The sequence below is a fragment of the Cylas formicarius genome, unplaced genomic scaffold (assembly GCF_029955315.1).
Source record: "Cylas formicarius isolate icCylForm1 unplaced genomic scaffold, icCylForm1.1 PGA_scaffold_6__28_contigs__length_40554024, whole genome shotgun sequence".
NCBI classification, from domain to species: domain Eukaryota; kingdom Metazoa; phylum Arthropoda; class Insecta; order Coleoptera; family Brentidae; genus Cylas; species Cylas formicarius.
Window position 1 is genome coordinate 23,781,700 of NW_026844347.1, and position 25,176 is coordinate 23,806,875.

Sequence of the window (25,176 nt, forward strand, 5' to 3'; positions counted from 1 at the left end):
CGCTCGATCGATTAAATTTTTAGATCGCCTATCGCTAATTGCCGGATGTCGATGTCGATGTCGCCATTTTTTATGCGGCATCAGAAAATAAAGTCGTATTAATCAAAAGCAGCGCCGGTGTACCTACTGGCAACCGTGGAAAAGAAAATATCACGTGTGACAATTAATCATTTGCAGACGTTTTTCACTAATAAATCATTTTCTATTTCCTCAATTAGAGGAAAGCATTTTTATGTTTAGCGAATAGTGCTCAGAAGTAGGGGTTGACTAGTTTTAAAAAGTAAAACAAAAAGTTTTATGTGCTCATTTATATAGCCACTTTTTGCGCTCTATACAGTGATGTAAATTTAATTGATACCTCTGCGTTGCAATTATCAACGTAATTTTTAAACATCAGTTAAATTTGTTTTAGTAATTTTTTTCTTCGCTATCAACCGGTTTTATTGTTATATTTTTATCTTTTTAATGTATGTAGAACGTAAAGGAAAACGAAGATACATTAGTAGCTGCATATAGTTCTCTAGGACATCTCATTTATTAATGCGGCTCAACAATTTCATCAATTCACTTTTTTTGACTTTTTTTTTCTTTCAGACATCATGCTAGTGTTTAACGTAGAATATCTGATCATATGTGATCCAGATGACGTTAATAAAAAACTGTTGATATATGACTTTAGAGTTAGCTTAAATTTCCTAGGTTCCGTGTTATCAGTCAGTCATTCAGTGTCGGCGGTATTCTTCCCATTCTCGAGTCTTGTGAGTAGTATTTCAGTTTTGTATTTTTGTCAAAATTAAATTGTTTATTTTTTAATATTTATACATTTAAACCGTCTCTCTATTTTTTGAAAATATTCGCCAAACTAATTACACAACTATCATTTTGGGAACACTCACCATAACGACGTAAATTGCTTCCAACTTATAGTGATCTACATGACACTGACATAGGGACAGGACATGATTGATACACGGACGACTCCATAACGCATTTATACTTAACACCAAAAGACGAAAGTATCAATTATAATTCTTGGCACATTCCCGACTATTCTCCAGGCGGAAATTCAAACGATTAAGACTTGCGCAAGGATGGTGGAAAGCAAGCAACTTGTGTGAAGAAGCAATAACATATTTTCAGACAGTGAGGCGACAGTGTGCCCCAAGACTAAGAAAGTGCCGTAATGTATACCAGAGAATAGTGGACTGCAATATAACGAAATAACTACAAACTAACAAAAAATGTTGACTGTATCACGCCAATCGACAAGGAATGCAATCAAATCTTGGATAGCACAGAAATTCGGGTATACCGTCTGCGATTAGAAGGCATAATGACATAATATCATACGGTGAAAGCCACGACTAACACTCTATTAGCAATGGAGAGATCAAATCTGAAAATTCTCTTAGGGATGTACACCGGACATTACAACCGCAAATACTATATTTACAAGATCAATCACATTAAACTGACTCTGATTGGGGAGAGAATATTTGCGAGTATGACGTAAGAGAACATCAGATCGCAGCATACAATAAAACCATATCCCAAATGACAGTTATAAATATTGCTATGGGCCAAAATTGCTATAGATCATTGCTTTAAATAAAGCAGTGCGTATCGCAAGTCTTGGTGGTAAGGCGATTCATATTTCATGTTTCCTTTCTATGAATTTTCTGCTAATTCAATTTGCTGGTTTATTAAAGAATGTCAGACATTGAAGAAAAAATGATGCGCGCAGGTGGTTCAATGCATCAAACATCTCAATAACTTACGTGTTCGTTTTTGTTTGTAATTATTTGTGTTTACTCATTGGTGGTAATGTAAGATTTGTTATAAACTTGTACATTATCACCAGTAAAAATACTAAACTAAATTAAACTTTAAATGTGTAGTAAAACCAACGCAAATCCAATTTTCTTGAAAGTGGCCAAAATGGCACCTCAAATATTAACGTCCCAAAAAATACATTTAATAATTTACAAGTCACTATTTATTTGGTAAATATGCCGTGAACTCTATAAATATCAGTTTTTCCGAATAATTGTTGTTTACGATGTATAAAAGCAATTACGTTCCATCGATCGTTGGCGATTAAAAAAAAAACGTTTTAATGACCGTTCGCTGTCGCCTCTCCAGTTTTTTCCCCTGTCCGTTTTCTCTCGCCTCTCGATTTTTTTTCTACTTCGCGTATCCGCCGCTGCAAAGAGTATATAATCGTCTGAATAGGGTCACCGATCAGGATTTGTCTATACTCGTAGGAATGATTAGTGGGTGCCTCGGAAGCGGTGAAAGAGAAAGTTGCCAAAAAAATATTTTAAGTCTGTTTCATTAATTATGCGTGCCACACGCTTCGATTACAATAGAATCGCGTGGACGTTAACAATAGGGACAAAATGGGAAATAGGGAAAATTATTACAGAAGTGTAATACTAAACTGCTGTATACTGGAAAGAAGCTTAATTTGCGGACTGTTTTAAAAAATTTTAAAACTAAAAAAGTATTTGGACTGGATATACGGTATATTTCATCAGCTCTCCTTTTTTTTTTCATTCGTTTTTTGTTATCGTTTGACATTAGATATTTTGTGAGTATTAACATTTTACATCACCAAGATCACTGTTTTAATTATTATTAATTTGTTATATTCGTTCTAAACATCAAATACAGGATCTGTAAAATATTTGCAACACAGTCCCACTACTAAAATGTGCAGTGTGGAAATTATTGTAGAAACAAATGCAAATTTGCAAATTTCGAAAATTCGAAACATTATAATATCAATCAATACTTCGTTGATCGTTTTATTTTTTGATTGGAAATTTTTTCAATTATTGACGTTTATTTTTCATTTTTCGATTTATAATTCTTGTGTTGGATTTATTGGTAACAGTCCTCAGCTAAGATTATTGGAAGTTGGAAGCAAGTGTTAAACTTTAGTACAAAAACATCAAAGTTGTCAAAAAAGAATGACTTCGCCAAATATCATTGACAATATACTCTTAATTTTTAGTTGAAGTATTAACGATTATTTTGTAAATAATGTTAAGCAGTTAAAATATCCAACTGTATTTTTGGAAAAAAATGATAAATAATGTGTTTATTTGAGATATTTCATTTTAATTTTAATAATTGATTGATAATATGAATAACATGAAGTGCGTTAACCTCGCGCATCAATCACCCTAGCATAAACTGGTAACGACAATAAAAAAACGATCAACCTATATTGCGGACGAATTTGATGATTGACTCATATATAATATCGGTTAATACAAATTTAACTTTCTTAGAACCAATTTGTTTCATTTATATTTATTTTTTAAAATGGTTATCTAGCATTCGCAGGGAGAAAAATTGTATGTACAAGCATTAAATGATCTACCAATATTGAAATAAATATTTGCCGATATTTCTCAATATCTACTCCGTATTTCCAACAGTTTAAATATTTTTCATGTTCGTGTTTCCGGTTTATTGGCGCTTTTTTTCTAAATTATTAAACCCAGGGCATTTTCAATGGGTGCGGCTTAAAATAGATGAGGCGATTTCAATGCGAAATGAAGATATTGTTATACAAACAGAATTAAAACGAACATACTAACTAATTTATTGTTATAAATTGTTATAAATAAATATATCAAAATAGATGCTCTATAGTTTCTGTTTTTTCTCATATTCTGCATTCTGTGATGACAAATATCTTGTGACAAGGAAATTATTAAATTTTCGTTAATTGCTTTTTTAAATTAACTTCAGTTTAGTAATTCAGTATTTTCGAGAATTAGTGACTCTGTATTCCATTCCATTTTTTTGTTAACTTATTATGATATCGAGAAAATTTAAAATAACTGTTATGTGTACTTCCTTGCTGCAATGTATAGCGCCCTTGAAAAATTTGGATTTATACTTTTAAAAATATAGGGCAACAGGACGGATCGTTATTGAGCAACTTAAAATTTAACGAATAATTATCCCCCAATGATTGTATCGCTCTAGTCTCAGACTCATAAATAATGCAAACCGATACGTGGGCGTTGCTAATATATAAATTATTATTGAAAAATTATTGGAGGTGGGCGGAGATGATTGGAATTTAAGGACCCCCCCCGCGGTGCATTGTAATCTACATTCCCATTTAGCGTTACAATTGGTACCGATCGGTACAGATTCGTGACCCAAATGTCTAAGCACTTTTTGAACTTAAAAGCGAACCAAGGCCAAAATTATTAGGTATTATTTGTTCGAGCCGGCCAACGAATGGGATTAATTAACGCATACGGCGAATTAGATTGTTTAATACGTTGTAATTGGTTGTCGTTACGCTGAATTTATCGCTGCCGAATGATACAATTTGTAAAGGTGTTCTGCAACGCATTTTATGCAATTACACGGACGAAAACAAATGTTAATCGCTTTTTCACGCTGTTGCGTAATCTGGGGTGTACGGAATTAGAGCTCTGATTTTCTCTATATACGCGCCGCGCTCAGCTGAACCCTTCTAAAGAGAAACTCCCATTTCTCAAATGGATAACTTTCATATAAAACACACACAGTTCTTGTTTAAAAGAAAAATAAGACCCAGACACCCACATAAGTTTTCGCTTATATTCGCAGTATAAGAGTGTCCATGTACAGCAAAACTTTCGATCATTTATTTGCATAATATAGGTTTAGTACTAATGATACTACTATATCCTATATTCTTGTAACACACTTGTTTTTTTGGCTTTCAAAATACAACACCGTGCAACGTCGTTAATCCGAACATACGCCAACCTTCTCATAACTTTTAATACACTTGTTATGTATTTTATGGATTGAGAGAAAAACACTATTTAGTTCATGTACAATGTCACACGCAAGTTAAACAAATAAAAACAAATAAAACTTTGTTGTAACCAAAAACCAAATTCGGAAATTTATTAAAAAAGTGCCTTAAATGTTGTTTTGTAACCTTAAAATTTACAAACCATTTTTTATTTTTATTTTACTTACCGAGATCTCCTATAGAAACATCCAAATTTGCCACCCGCTATTGTTCCATGTTCACTGAATATTGTATAGCTTTAATTAATTAAATGCAAATAAACACCAAATTATTCATTATAATTGTGGTTTTTTCCTCATTCGGTTTTGACTCCGAGATTTGTAAACTGTGCTATATTATTATACTGTTTCGAATAAAAACGATTTATATGCTTCCGTCATCTTCATTGTATTTTCGTGTTCTATTACACACTGAGTACATAATTTACAACTGCTTTTAAAGTTAAAATCGCTTATTTAGACTCCACTGTAGTGCAAACTGCAGATTACTTTGGTAAAAATATTAAAATTTGATAAAATTTATTGTAGTTCAAAAATTGATATCCTTAGGTATTGTAGCGAAAATAAATTTCGATGGCAGTTCTTTTAAGCGACATTTACAGTGCATTCTTTTTTGGGTAAAAGTGATGAATATGTGAGGGTGAACGCGGGACGGGATTGATACTTGACTACCGAAAAACTGGGACCAAAAGTATACCCTTAGTCTTAAGGTGGCTTCCCACGGCCTGTAATTTTACAGGCCGGGTCGGAAACTCTTCCCGCGGCGCGCAGTGTTTGTGCCCAAATACATTTTCAAAACAAATCAGCTGTCTACATATTTTTGTGTTTACTGGTGTTCGGGGTTGGTGATTGTTAACAACTTGTTTTTGGTGATTATCAGTAATGTCGGAAGAAGAAAAAACTGTTGCTGCAGCCGCTGTCATACATAATCGTAATGCCACCACCATTACTTTCTTTTAATTTATCTTGAATACGACTCCGCGAAACGTGCTGCTCGTTTCGGTTTTTATGACGGTCAGTTTTTGTATTCCATAACGCGGGTTCATTTTCATATAAATTAATAAATGTGTAAGTAATTTCGTTCGTCCACTCCATATTATCGCTTAAAAAACACCAAAACAGCTTGTTGTAGAGCCGCAAAAACAATGAAGATGTCTCTCTACCTCAATAACAACAGGTCTGCACAGGCATGAACACGCCGCGCCGGTTCGCGCCTTTGAATTTACCGACTCGCTGCGGATCCGTCGCACCTCCTCACGCCACCTCAGGCGACCGTCTTCCTACGGCGCGTTGGCGCGGGCCTGCAAAAACACGGGCCGTGGGAAGCCACCTTTAGTCGTCCGCTAAGACAGGGAGGCACGGCAGATAGAATAGGATAGGATATTTTTAATAAAAACCTAAATACACTAAGGTATTCAAAAAAGAAATGACTTTTTATTGGAATCAATATTACAATTAATTATTTTCAAATTCCTCTCCTTAAAAAAACCAAAAAAAAATTTTTTTTTGGCAAATATCTTAGTTCACAATAAAGTTAAGTAGAAAATAAAATCCCCTCGCCATTCCGTGTTCGAAGGATGGCGATAAGTGAACACGGGACCCGCCACCAAAGACTTCTCTTGTCGATGACAGATCGCGAGACGCAGCGGCTACAGGGCGTGGTCATTTGTCAAGTCCGCCAACGTATACCCTTTGAACCCGAATGGAGACCGATTAGTACCATATCGTTATTGATGTCGCGTCTGGCGTCCCGATATGGCCGGGCCACTTTCACCGTACGATTTTTCGTCAACGAAAAACTTTCACCGTCCATTGGCAATTTTTTTTTTTTCGTAATCGACACCGATTTGCATAAGGTGAACCCGACGAAGTTACGACATAATCGGTCGGCTCATCAAACGCAGCCGGCCGAGCATGATTCATCTTAACTCACCAAAATTCCCATGTTAAAATTAGCATTTAATTTCTGCTTAATCGCATTCCTAATGGACTTCTAATGATCCCCGAATAACTTTAAATTTAAAAAAAGGCATTATTGTAAATGATTCTTAAGGAACAAATAAAATTTAGAGAAATCTTTGTAAGGGAAAGCCTGCAAGACACTAACCATTATTTATAGTTGTATAACTGCTCTCGATGACATATAAATTATGCTTTCTGAATTAACCTAACGACGCAAAAATGTAATTATCAGCTGTAGTAGGAAGGTCTCGAAATTTTAACGATCAGTAAGCTCCGTGAAATTGGTCTTTCGATTTTGTAAATCATACTGCTGAAACCAAATTTTTAATCGGGACAACTTTCTTGGTACCACCATGTCGATTTTGTTTAAAAATCAATAAAAACTCCTTGTCAAGTTCTTTAAAAACTGTCTCTCCGTCAAGGCACTAATACGCTTTAGCATTCTCAACAATCTTCTACATTCTGTCCTCATTGCATAAAAGACTCCGACTTCCTTTTGATTTGCCTTATAGTGCTAGTTGTAGGTAAAAGTTTAAAAACACAAAACATTCACTGCAATATCGATCAATTTGCTTATTATTTTAATATATGCTTATAAAAACAAATCGAAATTGGCGCCATAATCATGAATATTTTAAACAATCACTAATTTTTGCTGGTTTACGTCTAAATTACAATCCTGTCCCATAGGAGTTAAAATATCTGCCTCCACAAGACATTTTTATCTAACGTCACATTTTATTCTGTGAAAATAATAGGGCATTATTATTATTATTATTATTATTATTATTATTATTATTATTATTATTATTATTATTATTATTATTATTATTATTATTTTCCCCTAATCTCAGATTTCTCCGGTCAATATATTCAACATCGGTTCTTAGACAAGATGGCTGAACTTGAGCAACCATTATAATTATAATTATGATTATTATTATTATTATTATTATTATTATTATTATTATGTTTGAAACTGGAATATTTCCAGAACAGTTAAAAATAAGCAGGGTCGTGCCACTACACAAGAAGGGAGATACCAACGTCCCCTCAAACTATAGACCTGTTGCAATCATCTCTATGATGGGGAAGATCGTTGAAATAATCTTAAAAGATCGTTTTCTGAACTATTTTGAAAAACACATACTTTTGTGCAAAGAACAGTTCGGGTTTAGGGGCGGAAGGTCCACCACGCATGCTTTGCTAAGTCTTGTGGGGAGCATTGTCGAAGGTTTTGACGCTGGTGAGATAGCGGAGGTCACCTTTTGCGATCTCACGAAGGCTTTTGATTGTGTGAATCATGGACTGCTGATGCAGAAGCTCGAGTGGTATGGCATCAGGGGCATGCCTCACAGATTATTGCGCTCTTACCTTAGCGGTAGACTTCAATATGTCGAGGTGAATGGAAAATTCAGTAGTTCTAGCTTGCCGGTATCTTTTGGAGTGCCGCAGGGCTCGGTGCTCGGGCCCCTGCTGTTTATAGTTTACATCAACGATTTGCCTTCTCACATACCATGTAAAACTACGCTTTACGCGGATGATACAATTCTTTTATCCCGATCTAGAAACCCATATGAACTTAGTAATTACAGCGTGGCCAATAAGACTAGAGCGTGTGAATGGTTCGGGTCGAACTCCTTACAGTTAAACGAAAATAAAACGAACAATCTTATTTTCTCTTGTAGCAAGGTTCACAATTTAAACAATGCTCCGGTTAAGGTACTTGGAGTCTGGATCGATCGTACTCTTTCTTGGAAGGATCACCTTGAACACCTTTGCCACAAACTGTCAAGTCAATTGTTTCTAATTAGATACTTAAAAAAGTCACTCACTCCTATCATGTCAAGACTTGCTTATTTCGGATTGTTCCATTCTCATTTAGCGTACGCTATTGTTTTGTGGGGTGGTTCCGTGCATGCCCGCAAGGCTTTTCTTATGCAAAAAAGAGCGATACGTGTGATTGCGAATGCAAAGCCTCGTGATCACTGCCGCCCGCTCTTCTCAAAGCTTAATATTTTGACCTTACCATCACTATTTATTTATATGCCTAAGCACTGTGATCGCCACAATCACTACATCAGGGGATCTGAATTAATTGTCCAGGGCCATTCTAGGCTGCGCACATCCGAGTTAAATAAATTGTACATTAATCACTACAATGTTCTACCAACCGTTGTCAAGGATCTGCCATTCACTAAATTTTATAATAAAACAATTTCTATTGGAGAACGCATTCTATACTGCAGATGAGTACATTCGTGTTGCGTCTCGAGTGTCTCCATAATACTAATTGGGAATTTATTTATTTATTTATTTACTTATTTTTTTTTTACCTAATTTTTGTTTCAATGTTTGGTGTTTGTCTATCTGATAATTATGTTGCTCTCTATGAATGTTATTAGAATGTGTTTGATATTGTGACTTGCCATTTGTTGTTCTTGTAATGTATTTAATGGCCAATAAAGTCTAAAAGTCTAAAAGTCTATTATTATTATTATTATTATTATTATTATTATTATTATTATTATTATTATTATTATTATTATTATTATTATTATTGTTGTTGTTGTTGTTGTTGTTGTTGTTGTTGTTGTTGTTGTTGTTGTTGTTGCTTCATTTGTGAATTTGTGAACAATGTATGTTCTCATTCTTGCCTCTTTTTTGTCAATTAGTTGTTCCTTTGTACTTTTTTTTGCTCTGAACTACCTAATTATTCTTCTATCTATGATGTTACAGAGATGGTTTATATATTTCTTTGACATCATGTATATTGAATATACGCCAAGCAAATAATAATGCGATTCATTGGTATCGAAAAACGCACCGAATTAAACGACAACGCAAATATTGACAGAACCATTTGATGTTATTGCATATATACTGTCAGGGGATATGGACGTAATAAATCCTATTAAATATAGTTGATAAGATAAAAACTTACTCTTACTTATCTACTGACTAATCGGTGTTTACATAAAATGTCAATATATTGGTGATATAAATCTTCAGCATAAACTCTGCGCTGATACGTACATATATCCTTGAATAAAATCGCAATTTCGTGGTGGGACTTGTTTCATTTTTGTTTTTCGGTTTACCGACGTACTGTTTCGGCCTATTTATATTTTCATTCTATTAAAATAGAAAATTGTTTAGCGTAATATTTTTCAACTCAATGTCTTGCTTGCATATGTTAAATAAAACGAATTTTATTGGATTTTCGAAGATTATCGAAAAAGATCACACGAACTCCTCCTTCGTTAATAGTTGCTCGAGTAACTGCTCAAAAAAATTTGGTGCACAATAATGAGTGTCACCACCAAAGTCCGCATCATATCGGATTTTTTTTTTCGATTTATTATTCAATTGGTTATTTTCGAAATGTAATAAAATTAATAAAATTTTGTTTGGTGTTAATGGCGATTTTTATTAATTCATTTGAAGACCTTCTTTGAAATCGAGTGAAATAAATTTATTAAAAAATACTTTATTAAAGTATTCAGCGTACTCCATCTAATTAGTTTGATTCCTATTTCTTACCAAAAAAAGTAATGTTTGAAAAATTATGTTTTTACAAATTTGTAGGAAACTGAAAATGAAGCCACCTTTCGTTTAGTATTTTTCTTATAAAAATATTAATTTTGACGGGTAAACACACACCGGGAGTTGCATCGAAGAAACGCAGAGTCCATGGAATTTATAAAAATCGGAATAATTTTCACAGAACCACTAGCCCATTATTGGATTTGGAGAGACTATGCATCTCGCGCGTTATACAATTACTGTTCCGGCCTCAGTTAAGCTCTGAAGAAACCAACATGATGATGATGATGAAGTTCGATTTATGAACAATTGATGTAGGAGAAATCAAGAAGATTTGTAAATCGTATTAACTGTTACAAATTGTTTACTTATAGGTTTCCTTTATTTCTTGTGATCAATCAGAATTGTCATTGGTATACAGTCCGACGTTGTGGCAAATTAAGCAAAACAATATTTTCTCTTCTTTACACTGCACCTCTTACAACAACTTCGTTGACACTTGGTATGGGCAATAATAAGAAATGCTGGGGCTGGCGAAAACTAAACTAAAGAATATGATATTTTATCTACTCAAATGAATTGATTTAGCTTCTTCAGAGCTTGACTGAAAACGTTTTGACGTAGAATTCCTCTTTACTAAAGTTCCTGTTCCTGAAACTCTCACCATCACTTCGGATATATTAAAATCCGAGAATCTGGAATCACCAAATCTTCTCACTTTAACTGAAAAATGCTTGTCCGGGGAAAATTTTTCTTATATCGCTCACCAGTCATCGCGAATATATTTATGGAAACCTTTGAGAAGAAAGCTCTCGACATCTTCCATCTAAAATCAAAATTATGGAAACGCTACGTCGATGATACTTTTGTTATTTGGCCTCATGGTCAGGAATCCCTAGTAGATTTTCTTAGACATTTGAACTCTATACACCCTAACATACGTTTCACCATTGAAATAGAAACTAATAATAATCTTCCATTCTAAGATATTCTTATCAATAGAAAATCAGATCTAACATTGGATCATTGTGTTTACAGAAAACCTACGCACACAGACCGATACCTTAATGCATTTTCACATCACCATCAGGCCCAAAAATAATCCGTTATCAACTCTCTTGTCAAAATCATATTTACCACTTATCCAAAAATCTCTCAACATCTTCGACCGTCAGGAGTTTACAGCATTCCATGCATATGCGGCAAAGAATACATTGAAGAGACCGGAGGAAATATATCAACTAGGCTCAAAGAACATGAAAGGACTAAGATAAATAAACTCATCAGAAGTTGCCGAACACAATCACGAAACCGGACATAAAATTTTATTCCATAAAACTAAAATTCTTGCATGTTACCAACAAAAAATCCGAGAATCTATAGAAATCTATAAGCAACCTAACAATCTTAACCGCGACTCAGGTGTGTACCTCACCAATACCTCAGTTTCAGTCAAGCTCCGAAGAAACCAACAGGATGATTGACGAAACGTTAGCTAGTTCGAATCAACAAAAACCGACGCAGGAGGAATCCACAAGTTTTATAAAAAGTAATATAATTTTCTCTAAAATAAAAACTTGTTCTTCTACTACACCTTATGACTAAATCAAAGGATTTGTAGTCTAAATTTCAATTAGCTATCTAAAACCAGTTCAGAAATAATGAAAAAAACAAAAAAAGAATCTGCCTTAGAGATTAGTCACCCCTATACCGAGTATACCATTCTGTGATAATGTGAAATGTTATTTCTTTTATGATTCCGTCGAAATGATAAGCAAATTAATTATTATGTCTCGTTGTCAACGAAATTCCGTATAACATATTAGGATCGGGAATAACAATACCGAATTACCTATGCGGAATTGTTATTAGGCGTATAAAACAAAGACAAACGCCGTTGCATAAATGCATACCCGCATTATTGCGTCCTTCGAATGGTATAACTTTTCAGCGTTAAGATCTGTCTCGTCTTTGTTCCGCGAAAACTGATTATGAGACGGGAAGTGATTTTCGAACGAGCCGGGCATGAATTGCAAATGAATTAACGGGAAGCGGCCCTGGTTTTCGACCTATATTTATGCGAGTACGCGCGATGAAAACTGCGGAAAATCCATTTTATGTTCCACCTTAAAAACGTACGTTCGCGTACGCACTGACGCGGGGGGTCAAACTGGTGACCCCTGTCGGCATTAAGTTATTTGTTTTACGTCGCTTTCTTATCGAATGCACTCCGGTTTGCGTCTGTTTCACTGCCTGACATTTAACATCGCAGACGACGCACTTGGAATATTAAAGAGGGTCGGTATATACATGTCCCCGTTTTCTTTAAATTTACGCAGGCAGTGTCGTTTTAAGTCAATTAGACCATTATTAGGGTTTCGAAAGGAAAGCGTATGTGCGGTGTACCAGCAGTTCTTACAATATCATTAAAAAGGAAAAATGTGTTCTAGTTATTTTGAACGATCGTTCGGTGGTCGGTATCCAACATAAAGTCTGTTATGCAGTCATACCTAGGTTTGCCTATTCAAAGTCCATATTGCCGGGCCACTTTAGGCAAAGTCCGAAATTATTAGTATTTCGGACATTGCCCACACTGTGGTACGACAAAATCAGGTTTGCCAAATGTGTAGCAGGAAAACTCCAACCTAAGCTGATATCCCGATTGCAGACGCTCGAAACTTGTCGCTACGTGTTCATATAATTGCGGCAGGATGCGACTTCACTGAATTTTCATTCTGTATGTTTTTTTAGTTGTAATTAAGCGGCTGTTCCGTTCAGTTAAGTGAAATCGTTATCTGATTTGTGACCAAGAAGACATATACAAGTATGAGTGACGCGAAAGAAATGAAAGACGGAATTAGAAGAAGCGCTTGCTACTGTTTATTCCAATAGAAGTGAAACAACCAATACTCTAGGGCAGAAAACATCCGGTTCTGAAAACGGTAATTCAATACCACAGTGAATTGCGCTCAAAACACCAAGTGGTACCAGTACCAACGATGACGAAGAAAGAATGAGTTTTGGAGCATTAGTTCTATGCCTCCGCTATGCGCAGACTGCAACTGTAAACAAAGAAGTTGCCTACGAATGATTGATGGTTCAAGCAGAGAAGATATCGGTATCGTAAAAAAAGTTTCCGGAAATTCAAGTAGGAGAATCAGTCACAGTGCCAGTTTCGAGTTTAGACAGAGTCAAAGCAGTTGCCCGTAATATACTAGCGCGAAATTAGTCTGCACAGTTCTTCGTTTGGAGAGCAAGGGTTTCAAAGATGTAACTGTACCAAAAAATATACCGCTAATTCTTGTAAATTATTTAGATTAAAATTGTTATGCAATTCTAAGTGTCAGCATTCGACATCTTGTACTAATAAGTGACATAATTAACTCTAAATATATTTATACCGGGGCCCTAATTCTACCCTTTTTTTTTTTTGGAAAATATCTATTTTTTCTTATATCGCAAACTGCGTCTTATACTTGTACAACAAAGAATATTGACAGTATGATAATAATGCGGCAGGTTATTTCGGGCATTGCCTGCTACACATTTGGCAAACCTAAGATTGTCGTACCACATTGTAGGCAATGTTTGAAATATCTAATAATTTCGGACTTTGCCTAAAGTGGTCCGGCTATGCGGACTTTGCCTAGACAAAACTAGGTGTGACTGCATAACGGACTTTGCCGGTAACATATAGATCCTTTTTGGATGCTTTCTGGTATTCCGTTGTAAGCTTGTAAATTGGTCCAATTGTTGACCTACCAAAGTCAATTCTTAACTCTTCATTCTTGTAATTATATCTGTTGCAAATTTATGTTCTTGAAAGAGGGAAAACTTTTTTCTGGAAACCAAAAACCCGTAGTTTTGAAATCGTGGAATGGAAATAAAACAGGGCGAAAGGATTTTATGTGACCAAATGCCTCAACTGAATTTTTACCAATGAATCTTAGGTAATTTTATGAATGAAACTTACAAGAATGCATGTTAAAATTTTAGGGAAACTAAACTTTTGGCTGTTTGCCCACTATTTTAATTAATAGAGTTTGTGAAGGTTTTGAGTTAATAAAAAATTTACTCGAGTCGAAAGATGATCAAGTTTTCCCTTACAGAAGAAATAGACAAATACAATTGTAATGTTTTGAATTAAACATTTGGCTATGGAGTAAACTACGTTAATGAATGAAGAACCTAAGCCTAATATTCATCTACATCAATTTATCAATATTAAAAACAACTAACTAAATAAATAACTTTTTAAAAGGGCTAAAATTTAACGAATGAAATAATTCACAAAAATCAATCCACTAAGGTGACTTACCCCGTAGATTTGGTATTTAAATTAATTAAGTAAACGGTCGGCATTATTGCTTAGAAATTCGACACACCTACCTCACTTATCAAGCGACAGAACTGGTTTCACCTATTTACAAGGCAAATAGTTTTTATAGCAAATCACGATTTTTTTTTCAGAGGACACCTTGTATTTTGAAACGCTGTTTATTATGAGCAACAAAAAATTATTTGTCTTTACAAAACACACCGACGCAAATGCAGTTGGTTCGTTTTAATTTAGGCAGAGACACTTTGCATGTCATGAATTTTTAAAACTTTAAATGAATTAGAAAACCGTTTTATTATAATTGTGTCGAGGGAGCCGGCCCTGTATGCGTTCCAAGAACTCGACCGTACGGCTGGAATTTTTGGAACCCTATCTCCAGCAGGCGCTGCGTTTTGTAAAAGCGAAGCGCCCCTCGCTGGTCAATCAGCCTTTGAGCGCGAAAATGTAAATAACCAACTGTAATGTGTATAGTAAATAGTAGTTTATAAATAGTTAGTGACTTTGTTATTTTGGGCGAAATAATTCCGAGGAGTGACTTGTTTAATTTCACCATCTCGCTTCACTAACCCGAACAATTTTAGTCAGCTGAAAAACGTAATATTACAGAAATTTTTAGATTTTTTGGCAAAACTAAAGAAACCTATCTTTGTTAAAGTGGTTTTTGATGTTTTTAATTGAGTTTTATTAACACAAAAAATGTATGCAAAACGTTCCTTTTGGGGAATTGGATCAATATTGTTAAAGAATAAACAATCGAGTGGGTTTCTGATTGCAGAAATCACATGATCTAATCAAAAATTAAAAAAATATTTTTTTTTCTACACGCGTTAAATTGACTGGTTATGAATATTAGTTTGTCCATAAGGACGATATAAGTGTTTAGAGGCCATCTGCACATATAAAGAAAAAGATTCTCTCCTCTTTAGCTTCTGTCTTTTAAATTAGTACTATTTTACTGAAACTATTAAAAGTAAAATAAGAAAAAACTGGAAAAGAAAATTCGAAGCATACAGGAACCTGGAATTTTGTGATTTTAGATTCGACCTCATAACCTGGTTTCAACTCAAGTCTCCAGCTTCCGCGTGTGTAAATAGGTCACCGGATCAGCGCTGCAGCAAAGTTTCGTGACATTGCCTCGAACTTATGCATCCCTCCACAAGTTGCTTATGTCGCCAAAAATTACGTGTTGATCTTTATTACCCGATTTTATGAGCGAAAAATTTTGCATTTTTAATTTTTGGGTCGTGTTTTTCATTTTTAATGTAATAAGAAAAGAGACCCGAAGAAAAGTGACTGAAAGCTTTCAGAACCTAGTACAGCGTCCCTTTCAATTTATTGTGTACACGTGTAACGAACTCGAATTCAAAAGGAGGGCCAAGGATATCCAAGAAAGGCCTTATGTCACCACGTTGCCACATCTTTTTTTAAATTTTCCTTAGTACGTAGGTTTTTTGCCCGTTAATCTGACAAATTATGTTCTTCTAACAATAATGTTTTTTTTTGCATCGATTGCTTTTAACCAGTCTATTACAGGTATTCTTTGGTGTTCTTTTTGTCTGTTAAGTTGTAAATTACCAAGGAATTGAATTTTGAAATCTGCATTTAAGATCAATTATTAATAATTCACACAATTCATATTAAAGTTCCACTGTTGGTTAACTATAATTACATATTATAATAATTGATAAGTACGTTAACATGCCCCCTTATAAATTTATGTATGTACGGATTGATACAATATGCCTAGTTAGAAATTAATGATTAAATTATTTATATTTGCGAACATTGACCGCATTCTTTTAAGCGTTGGATGTTTTTATTAATGAATAATTTGTGCAAAGAATCTAGTTATAAAACTAATACCAACGTGATAACTTCGTCCGACTCCGGCACGTCTCTGCGTTACGATAGAACCAACAGCAAAGATGTGGCTTTTAGGAAGTGGATTTGTTGTCTTTATTGAATAACAGTCAGTTCGAATAAATAATCATTTGCACATTTTAGTAATTTTAAAGTAATTGAGATAAACACAACGGTTTTTTTAAAAATGGCCACACTGGCCAATTTTATTTCAACAGAAACTTCAAAAAAAGAAGATAAAGGAATTACAATAACATACTATTAAGAAATGAGCACATACTCTTAATTATAAAATTGTGCATACGAACCAAAAAAGAAATTAATAATTAAATATGGAGTTGACTTCACAAAAATAGCTTTTTTAAGGAACCGTCCTTGGATCCCCTATATTCAAAACTATGTAAATAACTAATTATGTGATAATATAAAAACAATTCAATTGTCAAATATAGTTTCCATGTGAAACGCCCTCACGCAAAGTCTTTAAATTTTTACTCATCGTACCTAATCAATATCTAGTAGTAATATTGTCCGTTTTCAGATAAAAAACTTAAACCTTTTGGATAGTCTTGGTTAAGCCTTTGTAACTAACAATCAACCTTTAAGCGTTATTAATTCTTATTTATGGTTAATATTTAATTTTTGATTAGTATCTGCCCGTTCCGGCGTAATTTTCATGTTTATCCGTTTTCTTCTTCAGAGGTTTTTGATTTTTCTATAAAAGTAAAAATATTCCCTTTTTTTATTGATCTGATGGGTTGTGCATCACATTTTCAAAATTGAACTATGTAAGTTCATAAAATAAAGCACGGTCACAACACAACAGAAACTATTTTTACCTACTAAATCTCGTTGGTGTGGTGTAAACAGAACAGGCAGTTAGTGACTCGTTTATGTTTTACCCGTTTCGTGGAAACCCGACATTCCATTCAAGGTCGATGCCGCAAGGGTCTAAACGAAACATCTGGCAACATCCGTCAAACAAAATTTATTCGCGGAACATTATTCTTTCCGCCCTTGTCAGCAGTCAGATGTTTTACCTTGGAGAGGTCGCAGGGTTTAGGGCAGCGGTCGCGATTTTCAAAGAGGGGCGGGAGAGACGTCTCTTAAAATTTAGTCGATGACGTTTTTGTTAGACTAGGAGTCTGCATGCGTATCGGCCACGGCTGAACGTATTCGATTTCGTTTGTTGCGGTCGTTCTCTCCGATCAGAAACAAATCGGAGAGTGTGGGGTATACTTCAAGTTCGGTTGTATGGGGAATTGACTCGGCGGGAGTCAAATGAAAACTGTTCGGGTGTGCGGTACGAAACGGTTTTCTTCTCGTAACTAAATACGAGAGCAACTTTGCTCGATCCATCGGCGTGACTTTTGTGGATGACATTTTCAATCAATTCGATACAAAATGCCCGACGTGCAGAAATGATCGGATTTGGTCGTATCAGTCTGTAAATTTCAGTGGAAGTGTTTCCGGCTAAAACGTCTCGGTTTTTGGGAAATAGTGATTCCCAAAGAAGAAAAATAAATGTGAGCCGTTCTTTAATTTATTGTTGGGCAAAATGATGGACGTCATTTTGGGATATCTTACCTTTCCCGGGTAAGTTTTTTACAAATAAGTTTTTAATGAATATTGATTGTTTTTAAAGTTTTATTAATAATATTAATTTAATTAATTCGACGAATAGATTTCATGCAAGTGGATAAATAAAATATGATTTAGACGAATTCAACGAGCAGAAGACTGCCTGGCGCCATTTTTTTGAGGATCCAGAGAAGTTTGTTTACATATTGTGAAAAAAAGTAAATGTAATTGACATCTTTTTTCGAAAAGAAACGAAAATTTAGAATTGTTCATTAATACCTAATTAAAATTCTAGTTTTTGTTGATGGTTTCTTTTAAAAAAGGAATAATACCCAGTGCATCAAAATAATATTTATTTAGTTAGCATTTTAGAGCGTCCCTGGTTCAGGAATTTGCCGCAATGCGTTGAAATGAAAGAAACTTGCCTCATCGAAAAAAATAGTAAAAATTGATGTGAATGTAACAACATCGAGTACGAATAAAAACAGAAAACAGTTACAATACAAATAATTCAATTGGCAAATGAAAATAAAGAAATTTTAATTCAAGACAATATCCGTCTTTGAAAATTAGCATGACTCTAAAAAAGCAGAGAAGAGTTTCATCTTATCAGAATTATAGAAGTTTTTCATGAAAGTGGCGTCTCTGTACGATAGCGAAGATCAAGCATTGTACTAATTGTTTTCTTTTGTTGAAGATTGTGAAGTACGCAGTTTGTTCCTCAAACATGAATATTTAGGTGTGGTCTGTTCATAGATATAAGAAAGTGACCAATTGCTTTTGAATGGGATTAGCCAAGGGTGGTCATTAACATACAAGACAACAAGATTATTACCTAAAGTTTCGGAATTTAAATTCAGGTAAAATTGTGGTCCCTAATAGAAAATAATTTTATACCTACCTGTGTTTAATATTCTTTGGTTTGGTATAATACCTAGTTTAAGTTTGTTAGTTTGTTGTTCTTATTTCATGTGTAATACAGCGTGTGCCGAATTATACAAAATATGTGCGAGTCTAGTGTATCTCAGGAGATGCTCCCGCCCAAATGTAGAAAACACTATACTATTTAGACTAAGGAAGTTATAAACAATGTTTATTTGACTCTCATCGAACGTGGTGCCAGCAAGCAAACATATTTAGAAGAAGCGGCCATATTGACGAAAATTCTAACATCAACTGTATGGAAAATTGTGAATAATCCCATTTCAGCGAGGAAAAAAAGAAGCGATGCTGACATTTTCTCAAGTGTAGATGAAAGTGATCAAGATATAATACGGCGTAAAATTTACCAGTTATACGAGAAACAAAGCGTGCCAACATTAGATATCTTAATTAAGAGGCCTTTAAGGCTTCCACCTTACCATTGTATATTTAATGCCATTGAACATGTTTGGCACCAACTGAAATCTGCCATTCGTCGTAACAATGTTTTTCCCCGTGTTAACTTCAATGTCCTCAAACTTATAGAAACCGATGTTTTTACCATCCCTCCACAAAGCTGGGCAAATTCTGTTAAACATATAGAAAAAGTACAACAATCGTGCAAATAATATAGAACAAATAATAATTAAAACTGGGGATGATATGAATCTTAAATAATTTAAGTAGGTAATAAAAATAATTTGTAATTTTATTTTAGATGTAAACATAAACACATACATAAATAAATAAATAATGTTTAGTATCTATCCTAACAAGACCCCAAATAATTAAATTCTAAGCAAACTACGGACCTGTTCGGCCATATTTCATTTTTACAGCTTGCCCGGGTCTTTCCTTAATTCGTATCAGTTAGTCACTTTCTCGTATCTATGAACAGACTTTACCATAAACAAACGCAACCCTCACTTGAACCGGGGCACGCTTGATTTAAATAAACAGTAATGATATTGTGTAGAGCGGCAAGCCTGTTTACATAATCATGTTATTTAACAACATCCTCGTCCAATTGAATGCTTAAGAACCGAGGTAAGAAGTTAACCGCTAAATTCTATTGATTACAATATTTTTATATTTTATAATTGCTGTGATTAGCTAGAAAACCGGATTATAAATCATTGTGCGTTCTTAATTTTACCCTTTAATATTTAATGTAGAGATTCGGTAACTCGAAGCTTCAAATTAAGGTAAATTTGTTGGTTCGTTCGTGTACACGACAAAATCTAAGGTAAACCGATCTTAACAAAAGGTTGTGCATCTGGGATAACATTTCCTTGTTTAATCTTTCCACCAATATAAGATTTTATTGGCCGCTATTTGCATTTTGAATTGTCAGCGGATTAGTTTATAGTCTCTGGCAGGTAAAAAAATATAAACAAAGCCTTGAACGGCTTTAAAGAACTTATAATGTTATTATTTTTGATTAACTGTGATTACAAAGCTCTGTTAATAATTTATCGACAATTTGCTTTTATTGCTTTAGGATATTAACTCTTCATGGTCAAGATATTCATAAAAAAATAAATTGAATGATATCGTCGGTGTGCTCAGACGATAGGGATGTTAATCAATGTAATTCAAATTTGATTCCCGCCTTATAATGTAGGTTAGAATTTCGCTTAATTGGGTAACTTTGATTTACTCGCTGAATATGATTGTTTGTTTGTTTCATATTTGGTTAATATTAGATATATAAATATGTTCGGCAATTGGTATTATCTTACTTTTGGCAAGTCTAGCCCGAGATAAGGGTGGTGAATATGGAGATTGATAATAGACCTCACACCTATGTGTACATCAACAACGCAGAATATCGCCCTTATTAAATTCGTATACCTATTATTATCCCCGGCAACGACACGCTAACCTTGAAACACAACTCGAAGTCTTGCTAATGCCCTCCCCATTTGCCCCTAATTATGATTAAAATGTTTCCCACACGTTGCGCCGGTCGAAATTCTTAATTTCTCGCAAAAACGACGACATTTGCACGAAAACGCCATCACGGGCCCATTAGGTAAAGGTCACGGGTGGACAGATTGCAAATTGGTTTGGCCTTTCGGAATCGGTGATAAATGAACAGAGCGAAATTATCGTCTTTTTTTTTTTGGACTAAAATAAACCGAGTTCCAAAGGGCGGGGTAAAACGCGAAAAAGCCCTACCAGTTCCGAGGTTCTGATTTTTTTTCCGGTATAGAACGCAGTCTTGGAAACAGTAACACGTCTTTGTTCAATTTACATTTTTTATAAGTAATTCTTGAAACCTTTATACCGATCATGTGCATTTTGTTATAAGGTTTCATGTAGTGTGTTCATAAAGTTTTTAGATCAAAGTCTTAATTGGCATTGCATTTGAACCGCTGTGTATGTGTATTACCCCTTAATAACGTAGACTGTTCATACTTTTTCTGAATGCTGTGTATATTGTGTATTCTCAAACAGTTGGTGCTCTAACATATACCTTCAGATTTCAGGATGAATATTTTCCCTTAAAAACGCACGCGAAAGGCACAAGTTTATTATAGAAACGGAATATATCGGACATTTATATTTAAGGATATTAAATTTTTAGCACTTAGTTGCTAAAACAATTGTTCTTGTGTGAATGTGTGTTTTGGGTTCGACGAAGATTCGGTACGAAAATTTCACACCGTTTGCAATTAAAAATGTATTACATCTGTCAGGTGAGGGAAATTTCATTTCGAATTATTAGTCTAGCAGGTAGGTGGGTAACGTAGGTATAGATATGGTTTCTGCTTTGCCATGTCCGTAATACAAATCGATTTTGTTTGGTTAAAAACTGCTAGTGTGAAATTTTATATTTGATATTTAAAGAAAAACAGATTTTTTACAATATTTTAAATATTTTTTACCCGATTTTGTAGAAATTTGGAAACGTAATTTATAATGGTGGTCCATTTTGCTATAACTAGATTAAAATTTGAAGTCCAGTCCGGTCTTACTTTTTTTTACTTATTTTACTGCTACATACAAAAATGTTCCTATTGATTCTTTAAAAACATGCATGAAAAATACCCTATAACTGTTATTATATATGCCCTATCTGTGGCAAAAATTTTCTAGTACGTGGTTTCCTCTTTGTACTACATTTACAGATTCGAATCATCTTTAATATTTTAGGCGCATCCGAGGGTGCTAATGATGCCCTTAATAGAACTTGCCAATTGTTTTTATGTTTGGGAAAAAATTCCTAAAATATTTTTGAAAACGGCATCCGAACTAATCTACAGTATTTAAATTATTGGGACATTTCTCATTATGGACCAATTGACGTAGGTGGTTTGCTTTTCATCATGTACGCGGAATCTGATACGATCTTAGTTTATTTTAAAACTTTAATTTAATACGTTTATTGTGCGGTTAAGCCGTATATAAACCCGTCTCTCTGTTATCTTCGTCGATATTTTAACAACCATGGTTGAGTTAAATAACCTTAAATATGCCGGCGCCTGTGCTCATTAAAATCCTTGTCCCCTTCAACAAAGTTTGTATCGTGGCTCATTTATTCAATGGCAGGCGCCGTCCCAAACCTTAATAACAGTCCCCGGGCCGCTTATTATCACAGAGCAAGGAAGACTTGCCTATGTAAATTAGTAGCTGACATTTTTTGATATATCTCAGTATAATGCAGCGTGCGACGAAGCTAGATATCACAAATTGATGTTCCAAGTTAATACATGCACATACGCATTTAAAGAAGATTAATCCCCTTTTTGCATTTTATTATTTAATGCGTGTGATTTTCTACAGTCCGGCATAAGTTGTATATGAAATTATGATTGTTTATTGTGCTTGGTGAGTAGACAAACGTTTTGCAAATTAGATAATGCAAAAGTGCAAATATGATGCATTCCCTTCTAATGCATAAAAAGATTCAATTAATGTTGAAATCTGTAATTTGATGAAGTTAGTTTTAATACTTAGAGCGAAAAGTTTTTCGAGACCTGGATTCGACTATAGAATTACCCTTTCGTATATATATTTGTTTATATTTTAATAGTATTCATTCGAAGTAATGAAATAAAATGGGAATATGATTTTAAAATTGGCAAATGTGACATTCGGAATGCGCTATTTGCGAGTTCGAAAAGTTACATAATCCCCTTGAAATCCGCTTTCTAATTGATCTTTTCAAAATGACTCCTATGGCGTGAGAATAAATTAAAAAATAAATTTAATATAAGTTCCTTGTTCATGTCATTATGTTTCTGGAAATTATTTTAAATTTAAATCAACCCAGCGAAAATTATTACTAAAAACAAATAGGGTTATTGACAATTAGCAACTCAACACTTATTTTTTAATAATGGGTATGACCTCCTCTTGCTCGATTAGTGATGATCGATCTAATCAAGTTTGCTATTGTTTCTTGTGGAATGTTAAGCCACTCTTCCTCTACTGCAACAATAAGCTCTAGGCTACGAAGTCTAGCTCGAATTCTCCATTTTAGCTCGTCCCATGAATGTTCGATCGGGTTGAGGTCGGGACTGCATGCTGGCCACTCCGTAACTCAAAAATCTACTTGCCCGATGCTTGCTGTGTGCGGCCTAGCATTGTCATGAATAAAAATGAATTCTTCTCCAATGTAGTGAACATATGGTACCACGTGATCTGATAAACTATCCTCGATGTACCTAGCACCTGTTAAATCTCTTGCCCCTGGACCACGGCTGCCTCTACGGATGAAAACAGGGTCGATTCGTGCGTCCATAGAAATTACACCCTATATCATGCCGGAATCACCTCCACAAGGGTTCCGCTCTTTATTGCATCATTCTGCAAATCGCTCTCCTGGTCTTCGGTACACTTTGAGAATACGTCTGAGAACAGAACAGTCCCTCATTGGTCCAATGTCCAATTCATATCATCCCTTGCAAAGCGTACGTGTGCTTGTCGATGAGCTGGAATACGTTTTGGACCAATTGCAGTTGTTTTCGTCGACAGGTTATTTTCCTTCGGTCTTCTTCTCACTCTTCTAACTTCATGAAGCTGTTGTTGCACTTGAATCGCATAAAGATGACGATTCTTTATTATTGTTAACACAATAAAGCGGTCATCACTAGCCGTTGTAATTCGCCTTTTGCCTGTTCCACCGCGCCTAGCAAAGGATGCATTCTCCTCATACCGTTGGCATACTCTTCGAACTGCTGCACGTATCATATTCAGTTGGCGAAGTCCACTTTCGATTAAAGCGATAAGCTGAGCGGCTTTTTGTGGTGTAGTATGCGTCAAGCAACACAATTAAACGCTATCCAAATGGTTTAAAATGAATAATATAGAATTTTCAGTGGCAAAGACGATTAATTTAAGTCTATAACAAGTTTGTTACTGTGATTAGCATGTTTCGTTAGTTTAACCATAGCTGTGCATATAAAAGATCAGCACTCTTGACAAATTTAAACTCATACTAAAGCAGATGAATAGTTTCTAGAAAAAAAAAATGCTTCGGTCAAAAATTTACAGTGGGCCGATTACTGCGCACGTAAGTTTATATAACAATTGTGCCAAACGGCGTTTTTCTAAAACACCGAGGTCTTCTGATAATCTACCGTAATTCTTGCGTAATACACCCTATATATTATGAAATTAGAATCAGACACGAAAAAGATTAGTTTCCGCTACCGTTTCTGAGCCGTCCACCCTGTATACTCGCTGTGCGTAATGCCGATAGGGGGAGCAATGAACTACTAATGCCTGACGCTCGGATTTATGGTACGCCATGTCTCCTCGAATGTCACTAGGTATATACATAATCACCCCTTGTATAAATTTAATAACACGACGGCGCGGCGGATAGTCGTTGTTTTTTTTACGCGTCCGTCTATGCGGGCATTACAATTTCTTAACCTGTCCGTCCATTAGTCCGTCCCGTCCGTCTGGCAAGTAACATGACTACCTGGAGGAAGTAAATCAGCTATCGGGTTTCTGCATTTTTACAGGCGCTTCCGCTTAATCGCGTAGGAAGCGCGCTTGGTTTGCTCAATCTTCTTTGATTTTAATGAGTTCAATTACGAAACTCGTTATACGCGATGTTTGCATTAACGGGACAGTCGAACAAAATTGAAACAATAGGTTGTTTCCGTACGGCGGAACCA

At 34.9% G+C, this 25,176-nt stretch overlaps 1 protein-coding gene across 3 annotated transcripts in view; it reads left to right on the top strand.

Moving 5' to 3' along the window:
- LOC132703351 (protein phosphatase Slingshot) overlaps window positions 1-25,176 on the top strand; it is a 200,946-nt gene that overhangs the window by 85,057 nt on the left and 90,713 nt on the right. The window contains exon 1 of one of the 3 annotated variants that reach the window (XM_060672548.1): window positions 17,852-18,136. The exons of the other annotated variants lie outside the window; for them this stretch is intronic. Within the exon in view, the coding sequence (XP_060528531.1) occupies window positions 18,099-18,136 (38 nt within the window). The 5' untranslated portion in view covers window positions 17,852-18,098. Of the gene's footprint in view, window positions 1-17,851; window positions 18,137-25,176 lie in introns of those variants that run through there. 3 annotated transcript variants of the gene reach the window in all.